General features: G+C 38.3%; 1 protein-coding gene across 1 annotated transcript in view; it reads right to left on the reverse strand.

Moving 5' to 3' along the window:
* Positions 1–1,548: 1,548 nt before the first annotated feature.
* The window catches only part of YME1L1 (YME1 like 1 ATPase), a 36,967-nt gene continuing 22,767 nt past the window's right edge, over positions 1,549–15,748 (reverse strand). Inside the window, exons 10-19 of the mRNA XM_056136184.1 lie at positions 13,436–13,588; positions 12,490–12,622; positions 11,579–11,641; positions 10,030–10,142; positions 8,717–8,872; positions 7,329–7,480; positions 5,730–5,856; positions 5,573–5,646; positions 4,676–4,762; positions 1,549–2,034 (exon numbers count right to left, since the gene is read on the reverse strand). Coding sequence (XP_055992159.1) covers positions 1,891–2,034; positions 4,676–4,762; positions 5,573–5,646; positions 5,730–5,856; positions 7,329–7,480; positions 8,717–8,872; positions 10,030–10,142; positions 11,579–11,641; positions 12,490–12,622; positions 13,436–13,588 — 1,202 coding nt within the window. The 3' untranslated portion in view covers positions 1,549–1,890. The remainder of the gene's footprint in view (positions 2,035–4,675; positions 4,763–5,572; positions 5,647–5,729; positions 5,857–7,328; positions 7,481–8,716; positions 8,873–10,029; positions 10,143–11,578; positions 11,642–12,489; positions 12,623–13,435; positions 13,589–15,748) is intronic.

The raw sequence follows: 15,748 nt of genomic DNA on the forward strand, positions 1-15,748 counted from the left end.
AGCACACACCTGCCTTACTCCTGGCTCTGCATCACTCCTGGCCATGCTGACAGCACCATATTGGGTACCAGGGATTACTCTTCCATACAAAGCCTTTAAAATAAATATTCACACTAGCATTGTTCATAGTATGCCAGATCTAAAAAGAAATCATCAACTAGTATATAAACAAATGTGCTATGAATATCCTATGAAAATAATGTTGATCAAAAAGTAAAGATAATACAACAGACTAGCCTCAAAAACTTACACTACGAAGAGCAAACTGCAAAATAAAATATAGTAGACTACATAATTCCATTTATATAAAAAGCCCAGAGAAGGCACATTTATATACATGGAAAGTAGATTTATGCTACCCGGATTTGGAGTGGAAAAAGAGTATGCCTGCCAACTGGCCTGACAGAATTTTGGGGAATAATGGTCCTAAAATATATAAATTTATCTCTTTATACCTCAGTACATGTCAAAAAAATCTTAAATCAGATTAAAGACAGATAAGACTTTAATCAGGATTTTATGTAAAACCCGTGTGTGTGTGTGTGTTGTGTTGTGTACAAATACATACACCAAAACATACCTCTATGCAGAGAGGGAGAAAGAAGAGAAAGGAGTAGGAGGAGCAATAAACAGGGCTGAGGAGATGGCTCAGGAGGCGGGACTGCAGGCTTCATCTGCAGAAGCCCCAGATTGACTCCTGGAAAGGGCATAGTCCCCTGAGCAGATGAGAATGACCCCTGAGCAGTACCAGGTATGCCCCAAGAGCTACAAAACAGGGATAAAGACAAAGAATTGATAAACCTGGTAAACATGGACGATGGCTTCATATGTGGAAGCCCCATACATTATTCGATCAGTGTTTCTCCACAGCTTATGCAAAAAAAAAAAAAATTGCTCCTTGATCAACTTCTTCAATGAAGACCATATACAGCTTAACAGTTATTAGAAAACTATAGGTAATTTTAATAAAATCTCTTCAAGAATATAATTTTGTTGTAAAACCAATACAGTGTGCTCTAAAATAATTTTTCTATTGAGTTAAATAAATCCATCATAAATTCTGTAACGTTTAGATTCACAGCACTACACAAAAAGTAAACAATAGATTACATTACTAACACAGGGTAACGCAAAAGTTTACTTCGAAGGGGACTGAATTTTAGTTTAATTTTGCTTTCAATAACAAGCACAATTATACAGTTATTTGAAATTTGAGATGTTAATTAACAAAATACTGCTTCTCTGAAATAAATTTCACTATTTAGAATAATGTAAGACTCTATAAAGATCAAAGACCATGGAAATGATAGTTGCATTTTTTAAAGTTCTGATTATATCTGTACACTTACAATTTTCTACACTTAGACCTTTAAAAACCCCTTTATATATGGTGAATGTGTAGCATAACTCAAATGTATTTTAATGAAGTTTCCACTGATAAGAGTTGAAATGTTTTACTAACATAATATTCTTTATTAAAATAAATGGTATCTAGAAATAAAGACAATCCTTCAACAATTTTACTTTTCTAAGTAAAAATACTTCCCAGAAACTAAAGGCACAATTTTTATTCGCATCTAATAGAGTAACCAACCATAAAATTCTTTACTGATTTTCTATTTAATAACTGACGGACATTTCTCAAACAAGATGTTTTCAATCCTGATAGTTCTTTATTTTCTTTAACATATTTGCTATAGGTTACTATTTTGCAATAGGTGTGATCATAAGAATAACCAAAATTAGATAAATGTGATAAAGATTGACAATGTTTCACGCTTGAGTGATAGCGGTCAAAAATGGGGGGGGGGGGAGCGTTGCAAAAGAGTACTGCAATGCTACTTATATTCTTGCAATAAAACCAGCAATACATCCATCACAGGAGAGTTATCATCTCACTTCCAATTTCTTCCCCTCAAGAACTATTTGAATTTCTTTGGCATCCAAAGTCTCATAGGTCAATAAAGCTTCTGCTAGGTTCTTGTGCTCTTTTGCATGAGTCTTCAAGATATGTTTCGCCCTTTCATATGAATCCTAAAACAGAAAAACAGGCATGTAAAAGGAGGAAAGTGTTGGCAAACAAAGTTGTACCCAGGGATCCATATGTAGTGCTGGAGATTGAACCAAAGTCCACCAAATGCAAAGCAAGCATATTAGTCCTACTCTACCTCTACAGCCCTAAATAAATGTTATATTTTTAACCATAGACAACTGAGAACAATTCAAACAAAAAGCTACTTAAAATTATACAGTCTTGATACGCTTTTAAAGTTAGTTTTGTAAATAAATGTGTTTCTTAGGGTAAGGAGAGATAGTATAGCACGCAGTGTGGTGCTTACTTTGCATGCGGCCAACTTGGTCCAATTCTCAGCACCCCATATGGTCCCCTGAGTCCTATCAGAAGTGTTGCCCAGGAGACTGGGGAGGGGCAGCTGGAGCAATAGTAGAGAAGAGGGTGTTTGTCTTGCAAGCGGCCAACCAGGCAAGAGCCTGGATTAACCCCTGAGCACTACTGGGTATGGCCCAAATCCTCCTACCCCCACCTCTGTAAAGGAGTAATGATAGAGGGGAAACGAGGGGAGGAAAATCTATTTTTCTATTCAATATGCGTAACAAAGAATTACATTTCCTCCTTTTACCTCTTGAGATTTCACTGATTTATATTTTTAAAGTGGGGCAGGGGTATTTGAATTGGTAACACCAGTTATTATATATAATTCTTACTTTCATATATTTGATTTTTTTTTACAATTCACCTTAAATTTGTTTCAAAGATATATTCAATTCTTTCCAAAGATATTTTGATTACATTTACCAGTTCCTTACTATTTGACTGGAGTCCCACCCAGCAGCTTCACTGTGCAATCTACTGCCCTTGAACCAGTTTTCATTTACTAAAGACTCTTGGCACTCACCTCTGGCGTGTTCTCCTTTCGAAGACATGCGTTCCTGCCCAGCCTAACAGTAGAACACCCCAAACTGGTAACCTCTAGAAGCAGGTAATTCTCCATCTAAAATCCTCATTAAGATACCTCAAACACAACATGTACTGTATAAAACTAAATTCACGAAACTATTCTGTGATAGCTTAGCTCTGAGCTCTGAGGACTGAGCACAGGCTTCGTGCGAAGGCACGAGTTCAATCCCTGATGCATGAGCTCCCTAGCACCACAGGGAAAGACTCCTCAGCAGAACTGGTGGCAGTCCCCAAGCACTGCTAGGTGTGGTCGAAACACAACACACAAATATATAAAATGGAGTTCAGTATTACTTTCCAATCAGTCTGTACTTTCCAACCACTCTTTCTTCGGCCAATATATTAACTATCCAATTACAGGAGGGAGAAATCTAAACACAGCTTTCTCTATTAGCTGCTATCTCACCCAAACATTACAGGGCCTGTAAATTCTCCTATGCCAGTATCTCTTAAATGCACCTACATTTCACTTTTTCTCTATTCACTAACCTATCCTAAGTATCCATTATGCTGTGACTAGATACCTACAGTATGAAGTGACCTTACTGGGTATAATTATACATTTTTTTTACCGGCATCTGTACTAGACTCTGCACTCAAAAAGAAATTTTTTTAGGGCGTTTGCCTTACAAGACCCAAGTTCTATTCCTCCGCCCCTCTCGGAGAGCCCGGCAAGCTACCGAGAGCATCTCGCCCGCACGGCAGAGCCTGGCAAGCTCCCCGTGACGTATTCGATATGCCAAACACAGTAACAACAAAGGCTCCAATGGAGACGTTACTGGGCCCGCTGGAGCAAATTGATGAACAACGGGAGGACCGTGCTTATATTCTATGTTACCTGGACATGTACACTACGAAACACAAAATAATATTTGTTGAATGTGTCAAAGTGAATAAATGTATGTCAAAGGATAAAATATTCCCAATAACAAGTGTTTTCCCATTCTAATACTAATATTACTTCTTGGATTTTGTAACTAGGTAAAATTAATTATTTACAATCAATGATATACACCGTTCTTAACCTGCAACCAAAATACAATAAAGATTCAGGGGCCGAAGTGAACCCGGATTCAATCCCCAGCATTCCAACTAGTCCCCTGAGCAGTCAGAAATAATTCTTGAGTGCAGAGCCAGGACATCACCAGGTGGGTGACCCCAAAACAAAAACAAAACAGAGAAAAAGAAAAAAGAAAAAGACTCAGAAGATGTCCAGGGGATTCCCAAATAATCAACTAAATCATGGATGGCAATAGTGTCCACGCTTTTATATCTATCTATCTATCTATCTATCTATCTATCTATCTATCTATACACTTACACTGGAGCACAGTGGGCAGGGCATTTGCCTTGCACACAGCCAACATGGCCGACCCGAGTTTGATTCCTCCGCCCCTCTCAGAAAGCCCGGCAAGCTACTGAGAGTATCATGCCCACACGGCAAAGCCTGGCAAGCTACCTGTGATGTATTTGATATGCCAAACACAGTAACAACAAGTCTCACAATGGAGATATTACTGGGCCCCCTGGAGCAAATCGATGCACAACGGGAGGACAGTGACAGTAACAGTGACCTCCTTCATTAATACCCACTTACATTTCTAAATAATAAAAGTCCTTCTGTTACCACCTTGCTATAAGCATTTAACCACTTTGTCCACTTTGACTAAAATAAATATGCATAAAAATGATCATTACCCTTAGAAGGATCCTTATTTCTTGTTCAATAGCAGACTGAGTTTCTGGGCTCAGTTTTCCTGTATCACTGTAGGTCATAACTCCAAGCTAAAATAAGCAGGAACAAAGAAATTGAAAAGAAACCTCCACAACTAAATGTAACCGAGAAAGCAGTACAAATACCATGGGGACAAGGAACAAATACAATACAAAAATGCCCTACAGGTTAAAAATTTCATCACTCATCTGAAAGCATAAGACTAAAATAAAAAGTGTAAATAATGAGAAAATTGTAAACGATATATACGGTTTTGAGTAGCTCTTTTTCTCTTTTTTCATTGCAGAGCTTGCTGGGGGCCAAACCCTTGTGCTTTCATGCAACTGGCGGTGGGGAATTGTGACACCAGTGGATAACAGACAGAAGAGCAGCCAGGCTCAAATAACTGAACTGCCAGGACTGCAAATCAATGCATGTGGATCACCAGGGATTTGAACTTATGACCACACACTTGGAAGCCAGGCGCTCCAAAATACTGCATTAATCCTGTGGGTCCTCTGAGTACCTTCTTTTTCTATCTTTCTTTTTTTTTTTATCTCTCTCTCTCTTTTTAAAAAAATTTTGTTATTGTCTTCTGAGCACCTTCTTAAGAAAACCTTGGCAGCTATTGTAAGTTCAGAAATCTACAATTCACAGAGCATTAGAATTGCTTCCTCAAGTCACAGAGTCAGAAATAAATGTAGGAACATGACTATGGGAAAAGGGCAAAGTTAAGCAAGCTCAGCAAGTCTTCTAAACAAAAAATGCTAAAGAAATTGTTTTATCATTTAATTTTTAAGGTCATTAGAACCCTTTCTTCACAATGACATCTGGCAGATGATCAATAGATACATAAAGAAGGATTTAACATTTACCATTACCTTTTCACTCATTCCAAATTTGGTAACCATCCGCTTTGCTATTTTAGTTGCATTATCAAAATCACTAGAAGCACCTGAAATTTAAAAAATAGCTCACTTTTACAAAATTCTTTGAATCAATAAGCAGTTTGGACTCAGTCCATTCTAAAAAGCCAACCTGTGGTAATATGATCACTTCCAAATATGAGTTCCTCGGCCACTCTCCCGCCCATGCTGACATCCATCTGGGCAAGAAGCTGAGCTCTCGTTTCATTCCACCTGTCATTCTCAGGCAGCAGAGAAACCTAGGCAATTGAAAAGCAAAACAATAGAATTGGAATCCAATGATGAAACATTTCATAATCATAAGCATAAATTTTCTTTATAACGTTTAATTGTTTTGGTTTGGGGCCACACTAGGCATTGCCCAGGGGTTACTAATAGCTCTGCACTCAGGAATTACTCCTGATTGTGCTTGGGGGACCATATGGGGTGTTGGGGATTGAACCCAAGTCAGCTGCGTGCAAGGCAAATGCCCAATGCCCTATATGCTATACTATCTTTCCAGCCCAGATGTTCATGACATTTAAAGGAGATAACTGTCAAGTGATTGATGAAAAGTAACAAAGGCCCAATTTAGGAAACAAAATTGAACACTGCATTATAATGGTATAGAAGATTCAAAAAGAGTAAGTTTTAAGTTTGCACTGAAAGTACTGTACAATTCTATCCTTCAACATGGCTCTTCCCTCTATCCTACCTCACCCACCTCCCCTAACTCTTTCCCGCTGTTAACTGGTCTTATAGACCACAAATTTAAGCTCGTCTGTTTGTTTTCTCCATATGCTACAAATAAAAATATACCATGTTTGCCTTTCTCCATCTAGCTTCTTTCACTAAGCACACTATCCCCTGGGTTTATCAATACTGTTTTAAATTGCAGGATTTCAACTGCAAAGTGATTAGCAGTCCAGAAAATATGTATTCCATGTCTTACTAATTCATTTGTCAGTCTGTGAACATGTAGGAGTGCATATATCTATCACTTCAAATTGATACTTTTTTAATCTGGGGAGAGGAGAGCTAACACAGAAGAGGAATAGATTGTATTAAACTTCTACTTTAAAAAAAATATATTTTTTTTTTGAAGGGGAAGTTAACAGGTTGGACCACATTTGGAGATACTCAGGTGTTACTCTTGGAAGTGCTCATGGTACCATGGGTATGTGGGTACCAAGGATAAAACTCAAGCTTCCAACATCAAAGCATGCACTCCACCCTATTGGGCTATTGCTCTGATACAACCATCTTGCATTTCTGTTTTTTTTTTTCTTTTGCTTTACTGGACCATATTCAGAGATGCTCACGGACCACTGCTGCCAAGGCTCAGAAAACTATATTCAAGTGCCAGCAATTAAATGGTGTTCAGTTGCATGTAAGGCAAAAAACCCACCTGTGGTACTACCACTTCAGCCCTCAATTTTTAATTTGGGGGGAGGGAGAAGTTTTATATGTATTTTCTACATATTTCTAGGGGGAAGCTACGTAAAGAAAAACACTACAGGGGTCTCAGCAATAGTATAGCAGGTAGGGCATTTGCCTTGTAAGCAGCTGACCGGGGTTCAATCCATAGTACCCCATATAGTCCCTGAACACTGCGAGGAGTGATCCTGGAGTGCCAAGCCAGGAGTAAGCCCTGAGAACTCCCAGGTGTAACCCCCAAACAAACAAAATACAAAAAAATCGAACAACAAAAACGAAGCTCCAGGATACTTACATGTCCGAGCGTTGGCCCTCGTGGCATGATTGTGGCTTTGTTGATAGGCATTGCATCTTTAGTGTAATAGGCAATAATGGCATGACCAGACTCATGATACGCAGTAATGGTTTTGTTTTTGTTATCAATCTCCACACTTCTACGTTCAGGCCCTACAGATAAAAATTTCAGTATGAGAAATAATACATTAGGATAGTATATTTAAACAAAACCGAATTGTCCCGAAGTGACTGTTTTCTGGTTTTGCTCTGGGGTCACTTCTAGCAGTGCACAGGTGCCAAGCACATGCTGCAGGGCTGGGAGCTACCTTTAAAATAACAATTTAATCTCATGAACTGTTTTCTGAGAAAGCATTCTATTAAAAGAAAAGAAAATGTATTGTTTCTTTGGGGGATTTTTGAGCCATAGCCAGAAGTGCTCGGGGAACTGTGTGGTGCCAGGGTCAAATCGGGTCAGCAGCCTGCAAGGCAGGTGCCTTAACCCATCTTCTCTGCTTTCATTAATAAATGTTTTAAATAGTTTAAAAAAAAAGTTAAGAGTAGAATGCATTCTATGACACAAGTAAATCACATCTGGTCAACCTAAAAATAAAAATTATACAATCATCTAAATCCTTTTATCCAAAGGGAAAGTGTGAATATTGCATTGAGTGTGTTTTTGAGTCATACCTGATGTGCTCAGGGCTTACTCCTGGCTGTGCACTCAAACATCACACCTGGCAAGGGTTAAGAGACCATACGGGGTGCTGGGGATCAAACCCAGGTCGGCAATGTACAAGGCATGACCAGATTCATGACATGCAGTAATGGTTTATACTCTGTGCCATCTTTCCAAGCCCCAGTGAGTTTAACAAAATGCCATAAACTAACCTATTTTGAAGCCAATTCAAAACTAAATACAGGAAGTAAGCAATTCCAACTATTCTTTTTCTCTTTTTATAGGTGTCACAGCTGGCAATCATCGAGGGTGACAGGAGTCCCAGCCAGTGGAGCTCAGAGGGCCACATATGCTGGGAATCAAACGCTGAGCCTTGCATGTGCGCATGTGCCTGCCACTTCAGCACTCCATCCAGATCAAATCCAGCTAGCCTTATTAGCAATACTGAACAAAAGTAAAGACTTGAGCCACCCCATTTCCAGAGTGTAATTTTTTTCCTCCAAGGAGCCAAATTTTGGTATATATATATCTATATATATATAATGTGTGTATATATGTAATGTGTATATATATGTGTATGTGTGTATACAAGTATTTGAGCATATATATATATACACACACTCAAATATATATCTATATATGATATAGCATTTTTTTATATATTTGTGTTTTTTCACTCAAAGTAATATTTGTTCTGTAACACAATTGTATAAAATGGAGGAGAAACCTACCCATTAAAATTTTATCTTTGGAAAATTCTAGTTCCTTCATGGTAACCATTTCTTTCCCATCAACAGCTGCCTTCAATGCTGCTTGGTTCACAAGATTCTCCAACTCTGCTCCGGAAAAGCCAACCGTACCACGAGCGATGATTTCTGGGTCAACAGCTATGCACATACACACAAAATTAAAACCTTCAAACAAACTCTTGACAAAACAAAAAAAGTTACCCTGGACAACGATGAAACTTGAAATAAACTCATTGTTCTAAATACTCAAGAAGAAAAGCCAAAATTACCATTATCAGTGAGACAAAAAATCCTACAGTTCATAAAATTAAATAGTTTTATGGAAAAAAAAATGTAGGATTGGCAGTCATGACAATAAACCTTCAACTGTACTGCTAACAGCCTAATCACACAATGAAAAAGCATAGTCATAGACATTTTCTTTTCTCTCATTTCAAAATAATTTGAACATAAAGGTTTCCTCCTCATTCATTAAAGTTTAACTTCTTTCATTGTTGATTCTTTGTAAAGTATTTATCTGAATGTTTAAAAATTTAAATGCCTGACTTTTGGTGACCGTGAAGTTTTGTGGAAATCTCACCATTCTCAGCCCTTCTACGCTGCCCTGAAGCCCCTCTATAAAATAGTGTGATCCCAAAATAAGGAAGGAAAGACTCCTTGTAATTGGAAACATATGTGGCTTGATGAACATACCCAACTCTTTAAAAAATGATAGATTTATCATTTTCTTTGTGGGGGTCACATCTGGTGATGGGCAGGAGGAGAGAGGCTCTCTAGGTCACACATAACAGTGCCACTGTGGGGAAGAGGGGATAATGTCACCCTCTGCATGGGACTGAACCCTTAGTCTCTTGACCACTTGAGACATCCTCTACTCTCTAAAATGCACAGTTCTATTACTCAAGTGGGTCCAGTATTTTTCATGTATTTTTAGTTTGCTTTCACTGACCTTTGGCCCCACCGTGATTATTTATCATATGTTACTATGTTTATATTACAGATGTTTTTCCTCTTATTTTATAATTTACATTCACCTTAAATATCACTTATACATACACTCTCTTTAAAATTATCCATTAAATATTCTAAAGTATGCCTTTTTTTTAGAATCAAGATACAAAAATGATAGAATCTCCTGCATACACACTGAAAAGTGGACTTTCAAAAAAGAAAATATAAGTGGAAGAGGGAAAGGAACTCTAAAGGAAATGACCTTGAAGATGTGTCTTTAAGACAACCAAGTGAATTAGTGCTGCTCAAACACAGATGATGTTTGTATTATGGATGAAACTTACACTGATCATACTTTATTTTATTGAGATACCATTTCAAAATTTCTGTTCGACCTTTCACATCGGGCCTTGGAACAGTAACTTGCATGTCAAAACGACCAGGACGTATTAAGGCACTAAAAGGAAAAAAATAAAACACATAAAATGATAACCCGGAAGGTTATATAGGACTGATAATCTAAGGAGAAAATAGTCAAGAAACTAGATGGCATTTTAGACAAGCAGACAATGTTTCTTGTAAAACCTGTCAAAATAAGTTTCAATAGGTAAATAAGCAAAAATAGAATAAAATCTCCTTAAACATATAAAAATCAGTGATCTACATAGTAAGCAACCCTCAGAAACATATACAGGCAAGTCAGTCATCAAGAACAAATACTTCTATAGCAAATTATTATGTGACTTATTTATCCATCTTGACTACTCTGTATAGAAAGTTGGACTAGAGACTTACAAAAAGACAAATTAATTGAACTAAAAATCCAAATTCATAATAAAAACCAGCAAAACTATGCTACTAGGGGTTGGAAAGATAGCTCAATGGGCTGAGCGCATGTTCTGCATGAAGGGACCCAGGTTCAATCTCTAACACATGGTCCTGCAGTCTACCACCAGGAGCAAGCCCCAAAGCACTAAGCCAAAGTAGTCTCCTAAGCACCCCAGGTGGGGCATGAAAACAGAAGGAAAACTCTGAGTGTGTGTGTGTACAGAAAATATTGCAGTGAATTTTATAAATAATCTCCAACCTCCAAACCTGTTATATGTAATAGTTTTAAAGTTTTAATGTCAATTCATTCATGTATCTTAGAATTTAAAGTGAGTAACTCATTTATTTGGCGGTTTTGTTGTTGTTGTTCTGTTGTGTTTGGGGGCTACACAGCTGGCAGTGCTCAGGGTTTACTCTCTGGGCTTTGCAAGGTCTGCAAACAGGGGTCACTCCTGGTGGTGCCAAGTAAAGACCATTTGGTGCCAGGAATTGAAGCCAGGCCTCCTGCAAACAATTTAGGCCTCCTGCAAACAAAAGTATATGATCCAGCTCATTGAATCAGCTCTCTGGTCCAATTCAGTCACTAAAACCTAGAATCAAATAGAAATATTTTCCACCACCCAGAATGAAACACCAAAACCACTGGCAGTGACTCCCCACTGGTCCCAGCCTCTGGAAACCACTTTTGACAATGTTTATCATCAGATTTTTTATATAAGTGAAATCCTATGTTTTATGACGGGCTCTCTTAGGGGGTGGAGAGAGAAGGGGGAGAGGTGTAGAGGAGTGTTCCCAAGCAGTTGGGGGTGGGGGCAATTCTACAAATCTATGCCCAAATTGGGCCTGGTTCTGTGGGTTGCACAATTCAATCCTCAGGCCCAATCACACAATGCTCAGTTCCAGCAATGCTTGAGCCACCCCAAACTCCCATGCCAGGCATGTGCTCCAGTCCTGAGTTTTCCTCCCAGCATTAATGTCATGAGTTCCTTTAGTGAAACGTTTTTACAGTTCAACCATGTTCTGGGATGTTTCAGTATTTCATGAAACCTCTCTTCTAATACTTACTTATCTAAAGCCTCTGGAAAGTTTGTAGCTCCAATGATGATTACTCCTTCATTGGGTTTAAAACTAATTAAAAACAAACAAACAAAGGCATTTTTCACTGACAATAGCATTCAGAAACAGTTTATCAACAATTTTAGCAATAAGTAGCTAATCTTTCTTAAGCCAAATTGCTAAATACATCTCAATGGCTTTTTAAAAGAACAAGTTTCAGGCCTGTACATATCCATAAAACCACTAAAAAGAAATTGCCGAATCATCTGTGACCAGATACCTTCCCAATATTTGTTCTACATACAAAATGGCATAATACAAAAAGGTGGAATATCCAGCTGTAAAAAATTATTTTGGGGGCTGAAGCAATAGCACAGCGGGTAGGGCATTTGCCTTGCATGCGGCCAACCCGTGTTCAACTCCCAGCACCCATATGGTCCCCCAAGCACCACCAGGAGTTCCTGGGTGCAGAGCCAAGAGTAACCCCTGTGCATCACCAGGTCTGACCGAAAAAGCAAAATAAAAATAAGTATTCTGAAGTTCACCAATTTATATTATTTACCCCCAGTCTTCCTATTTGGTTCCAAAAAGTCCTATGACTTGAGGAAATTTTTGATTCCATTCATAGTATATCCTGTTGCTTTTTAGATTTGCAAATTACTGCTAACCTTTCATCTACTGCAACAAAGTTAGCCACAAATCTGTGTCATACTCTCTTCCCTCTACTGAATAAATAACCAAACTACTAGTCCAAACTATAATCATTGCTTTCCTGTCATAAACACAGTAAGTAAAAAAATATCTAAAGATCAACAACTGATGACACAGGACCTACTGTGCTATCAACAGAAAAATTTTCATATTTCTAGAATGTTACCAAAATTAACACCATATTGCAGAAAGGAAGAAGACTGAATTACCCATCCATTTCAGCAAGAAGTTGATTTATAGTCTGCCTTGAATACGGATGCATTGGAGATTCAATTCGCTTCCCACCAACAGAATCTAATTCATCAATAAATATAACACAAGGAGCATTTGCTTTTGCTTCCCCTAAAAAACCAAAAGGATATAGGTAAGTTTCATAAATATTTTTTTAGAATTATATGATTACTGAATATTTAAAATCTGTACAAATGTCAAAAGTTGGGGGCCACAGAAACAGCAAAAGGTAAGGTGCTTGCCTTGCACACAGGTGACCCAGATTCAATCCCCAGCCTCTATATGGTCCCGAAAAGGCCAACAGAAGCAGTCCCAGGGCTCAGAGCCAAGAATAAGTCCTGAGCACCGCCAGGTGGGGCCCAAAATAGATAAATAAATCAAAAGCTATTCATTTTGAAAAGAAAATCTTTCTTTTTAAATTCTAATTTAAGTCTCAAAACTATATGTACCACGTGGAATGATTTAAATACAAATGAGCATATATTCATTATTTCTAGCTGAACAAATGACATATACACTCAGATTTAAGGCTAATTATTCGCTGTAACACTGAGATAAACATAATTAAAAAGACAATTATAACTTAACCTTATTTAATGCTTACACTAGTTTTTCTTCCCCAAAGGTTAGAATCGCACACTACAATGACTACACTAACTACAGTTCGTACTGCACAAGACACCAACTACACTAACTACAGTGAGGATTGCACATGACACTGAGTACACTAACTACAGTTAGATCGCACACTACACTGACTAAACTACAGTAGGCTCGCACACTAAAATCGCCTGGCACCAAAACTCCACAGTGGCTACTTCAACCATCAATCAAAATCAACTAGGACAGAAATCTCTCTGCCCTGAAATTAAGAAAAAATTAAGAAAACATAGTACAATACATGTAAGATACATGAAAACTTACTAAAAAGATTTCTTATACGGCTGGCTCCCACACCCACAAACATCTCATCAAATTCTGACCCAGATGCATAATAAAAAGGAACATCAGCTTCTCCAGCCACAGCTCTAGCCAGAAGTGTCTTTCCAGTCCCTGGTGGTCCAACTAAAAGAATTCCTTAAGAAAAAATAAACAGGAATGAGTCAGACAAAAGAAAACTTGCCTTTAAATCTATAAAGGAAACTATACAATTCTGAGTTTGAAGGTGTATCAAAAATCAATACTTTGAAACATCAAAATATATCTAGTTTCTTTCAAATATGCACTTCAGGACCAAGGAAATAGCTAACTGGGCTGAGTTCTACATGACTTGGTCCCATCTAAGCTCTGCTGGTATGGCCCAAATCACTGCCACCCACACCATCCCGTCTCCCAGGCTCTGCCCTGCCAAAGGTTCACTTCAGGGTTTATCTTCTGTAAAGAATTTTCCAGTGATTTTTAAAAACTATGTATCACAGATAATACAAAATTTGGAGGAAAGGAATATAAACACATTGAAAACTAAACAAGATAAAATTCATATAAAAGGGGCCGGAGTAGTAAGTGGGTTAAGTCGGTAAGGGCTTTTATTTAGCCTACCAGGGTTGATTCTCAAGCTTGCCAGTAGTAAGCTCTGAGCACTACCAGGTGTGGCCCAAAAACAAACAAACAAAATTCCCCTAAAAAGACAGAAACAAAACATATGCACTGCAAAAACCTTGACTTGATACTCTTCCTTTAAAATGTAAGTTTACAAAAATAATCAAAGAAAATCTGGTAAAATTTTGAAGACTGGAAAATATGTGATATTAAGAAAGACAGAATTTAAGTTTATTTGTTACAACAAATTATTACAATGACTTAGGACAATGTCTCTAACCTTAGATGGCGTTTAAAAACATAATCAGACCTAAAATACTTAATGCCTACAACTTTCAAACTTTCTCATAATTTTGAATATCCTCATAATATTCTCCTTTTTAGTAGAGTCAGAGGAGTAAACCAGGTGCATCATTCCTCGCCTCCCCCCGAACGCCCACTGCACTGCATTCTCTATCCCTCAAAATACTGTATCCTAAGTTAGAATAATAGAATTTCCTGCTTTACATAGACCATCCTTTATCAGAGATTTTAAAAACTAACAAAGGTCAGGAGAAGGCAATCTCTGCTTCAGTAAGAAGTAAATGTAATTAAAAGCCTTTAGTGAGTTAAGGTTGTGGCAGAGTACATGCCTTGCCTATGTGAGGCCCTGGTTTTGAACACTGGCACTAAAGGGTCCCTAATCGCCACCAGGCGTGAACCTTGCCTGACATAATAAATAAATAGGTAAAGGTAAAGGCCCTCCCGTTGATTGTCGATTTGCTCGAGCGGGCCCAGTAACGTCTCCATTGGAGACTTTGTTGTTACTGTGTCTGGCATATCCAATACTCTCGGTAGCTTGCCGGGCTCTCCGAGAGGGGCGGAGGAATCGAACTCGGGTCGGCCATGTTGGCCGCGTGTAAGGTGAACGCCCTACCCGCGATAGCACAGCGGTAGGGCATTTGCCTTGCACGCAGCCAAGATGGCCGACCCGAGTTCGATTCCTCCACCCCTCTCGGAGAGCCTGGCAAGCTACCGAGAGTATCTTGCTCGCACGGTAGAGCCTGGCAAGCTCCCCGTGATGTATTCGGTATGTCAGACACAGTAACAACAAAGTCTCCAATGGAGATGTTACTGGGCCAGCTCGAGCAAATAAATAAATAAATAAATAAATAAATAAATCTAAATGGGGCCAGAAAGATAGCACAGTGGGTAAAGTGTTTGCCTTGAACACAGCCAACCTGGGTTTGGTCCCCAGCATCGTATATGGTCCCTTGAGCACCACCAGGAGTAATTCCTGAGTGTAGAGCCAAGAACAACCCGAGTATTGCCAGGTATGGGCCAAAAACAAAAGCAAAACAAACAAAAAATACCGAAAGCAAAACAAAAAACCATAAATATTCTATGAACCTACATTGGGTTCTGAACCACAGGTGGGGTGGGCGATGGATGAGGACAAACCTGCAACTCAGGATATTAAGACAAACAGCTAAAACCTGAATATGACCATACATTTGAAAGTTTTATATCCATATTGAATTTTCTGTTTTTAATAACTATTATAGCTATATAAAGAGACTATCCTTTCACTTTAGAAAAGACACAATGAGATTCCTAGGAGTAATGGAGTATGTCTATAATTCATTCTCAAAAGGCTAAAAAATTGTTGCGTTTAAGAGTATGGAGTCATCTTTATTGGAAAGCATTCTCTATTTTAAG

This window comes from Sorex fumeus, unplaced genomic scaffold, assembly GCF_029834395.1.
Source record: "Sorex fumeus unplaced genomic scaffold, SorFum_2.1 ptg000007l, whole genome shotgun sequence".
NCBI classification, from domain to species: domain Eukaryota; kingdom Metazoa; phylum Chordata; class Mammalia; order Eulipotyphla; family Soricidae; genus Sorex; species Sorex fumeus.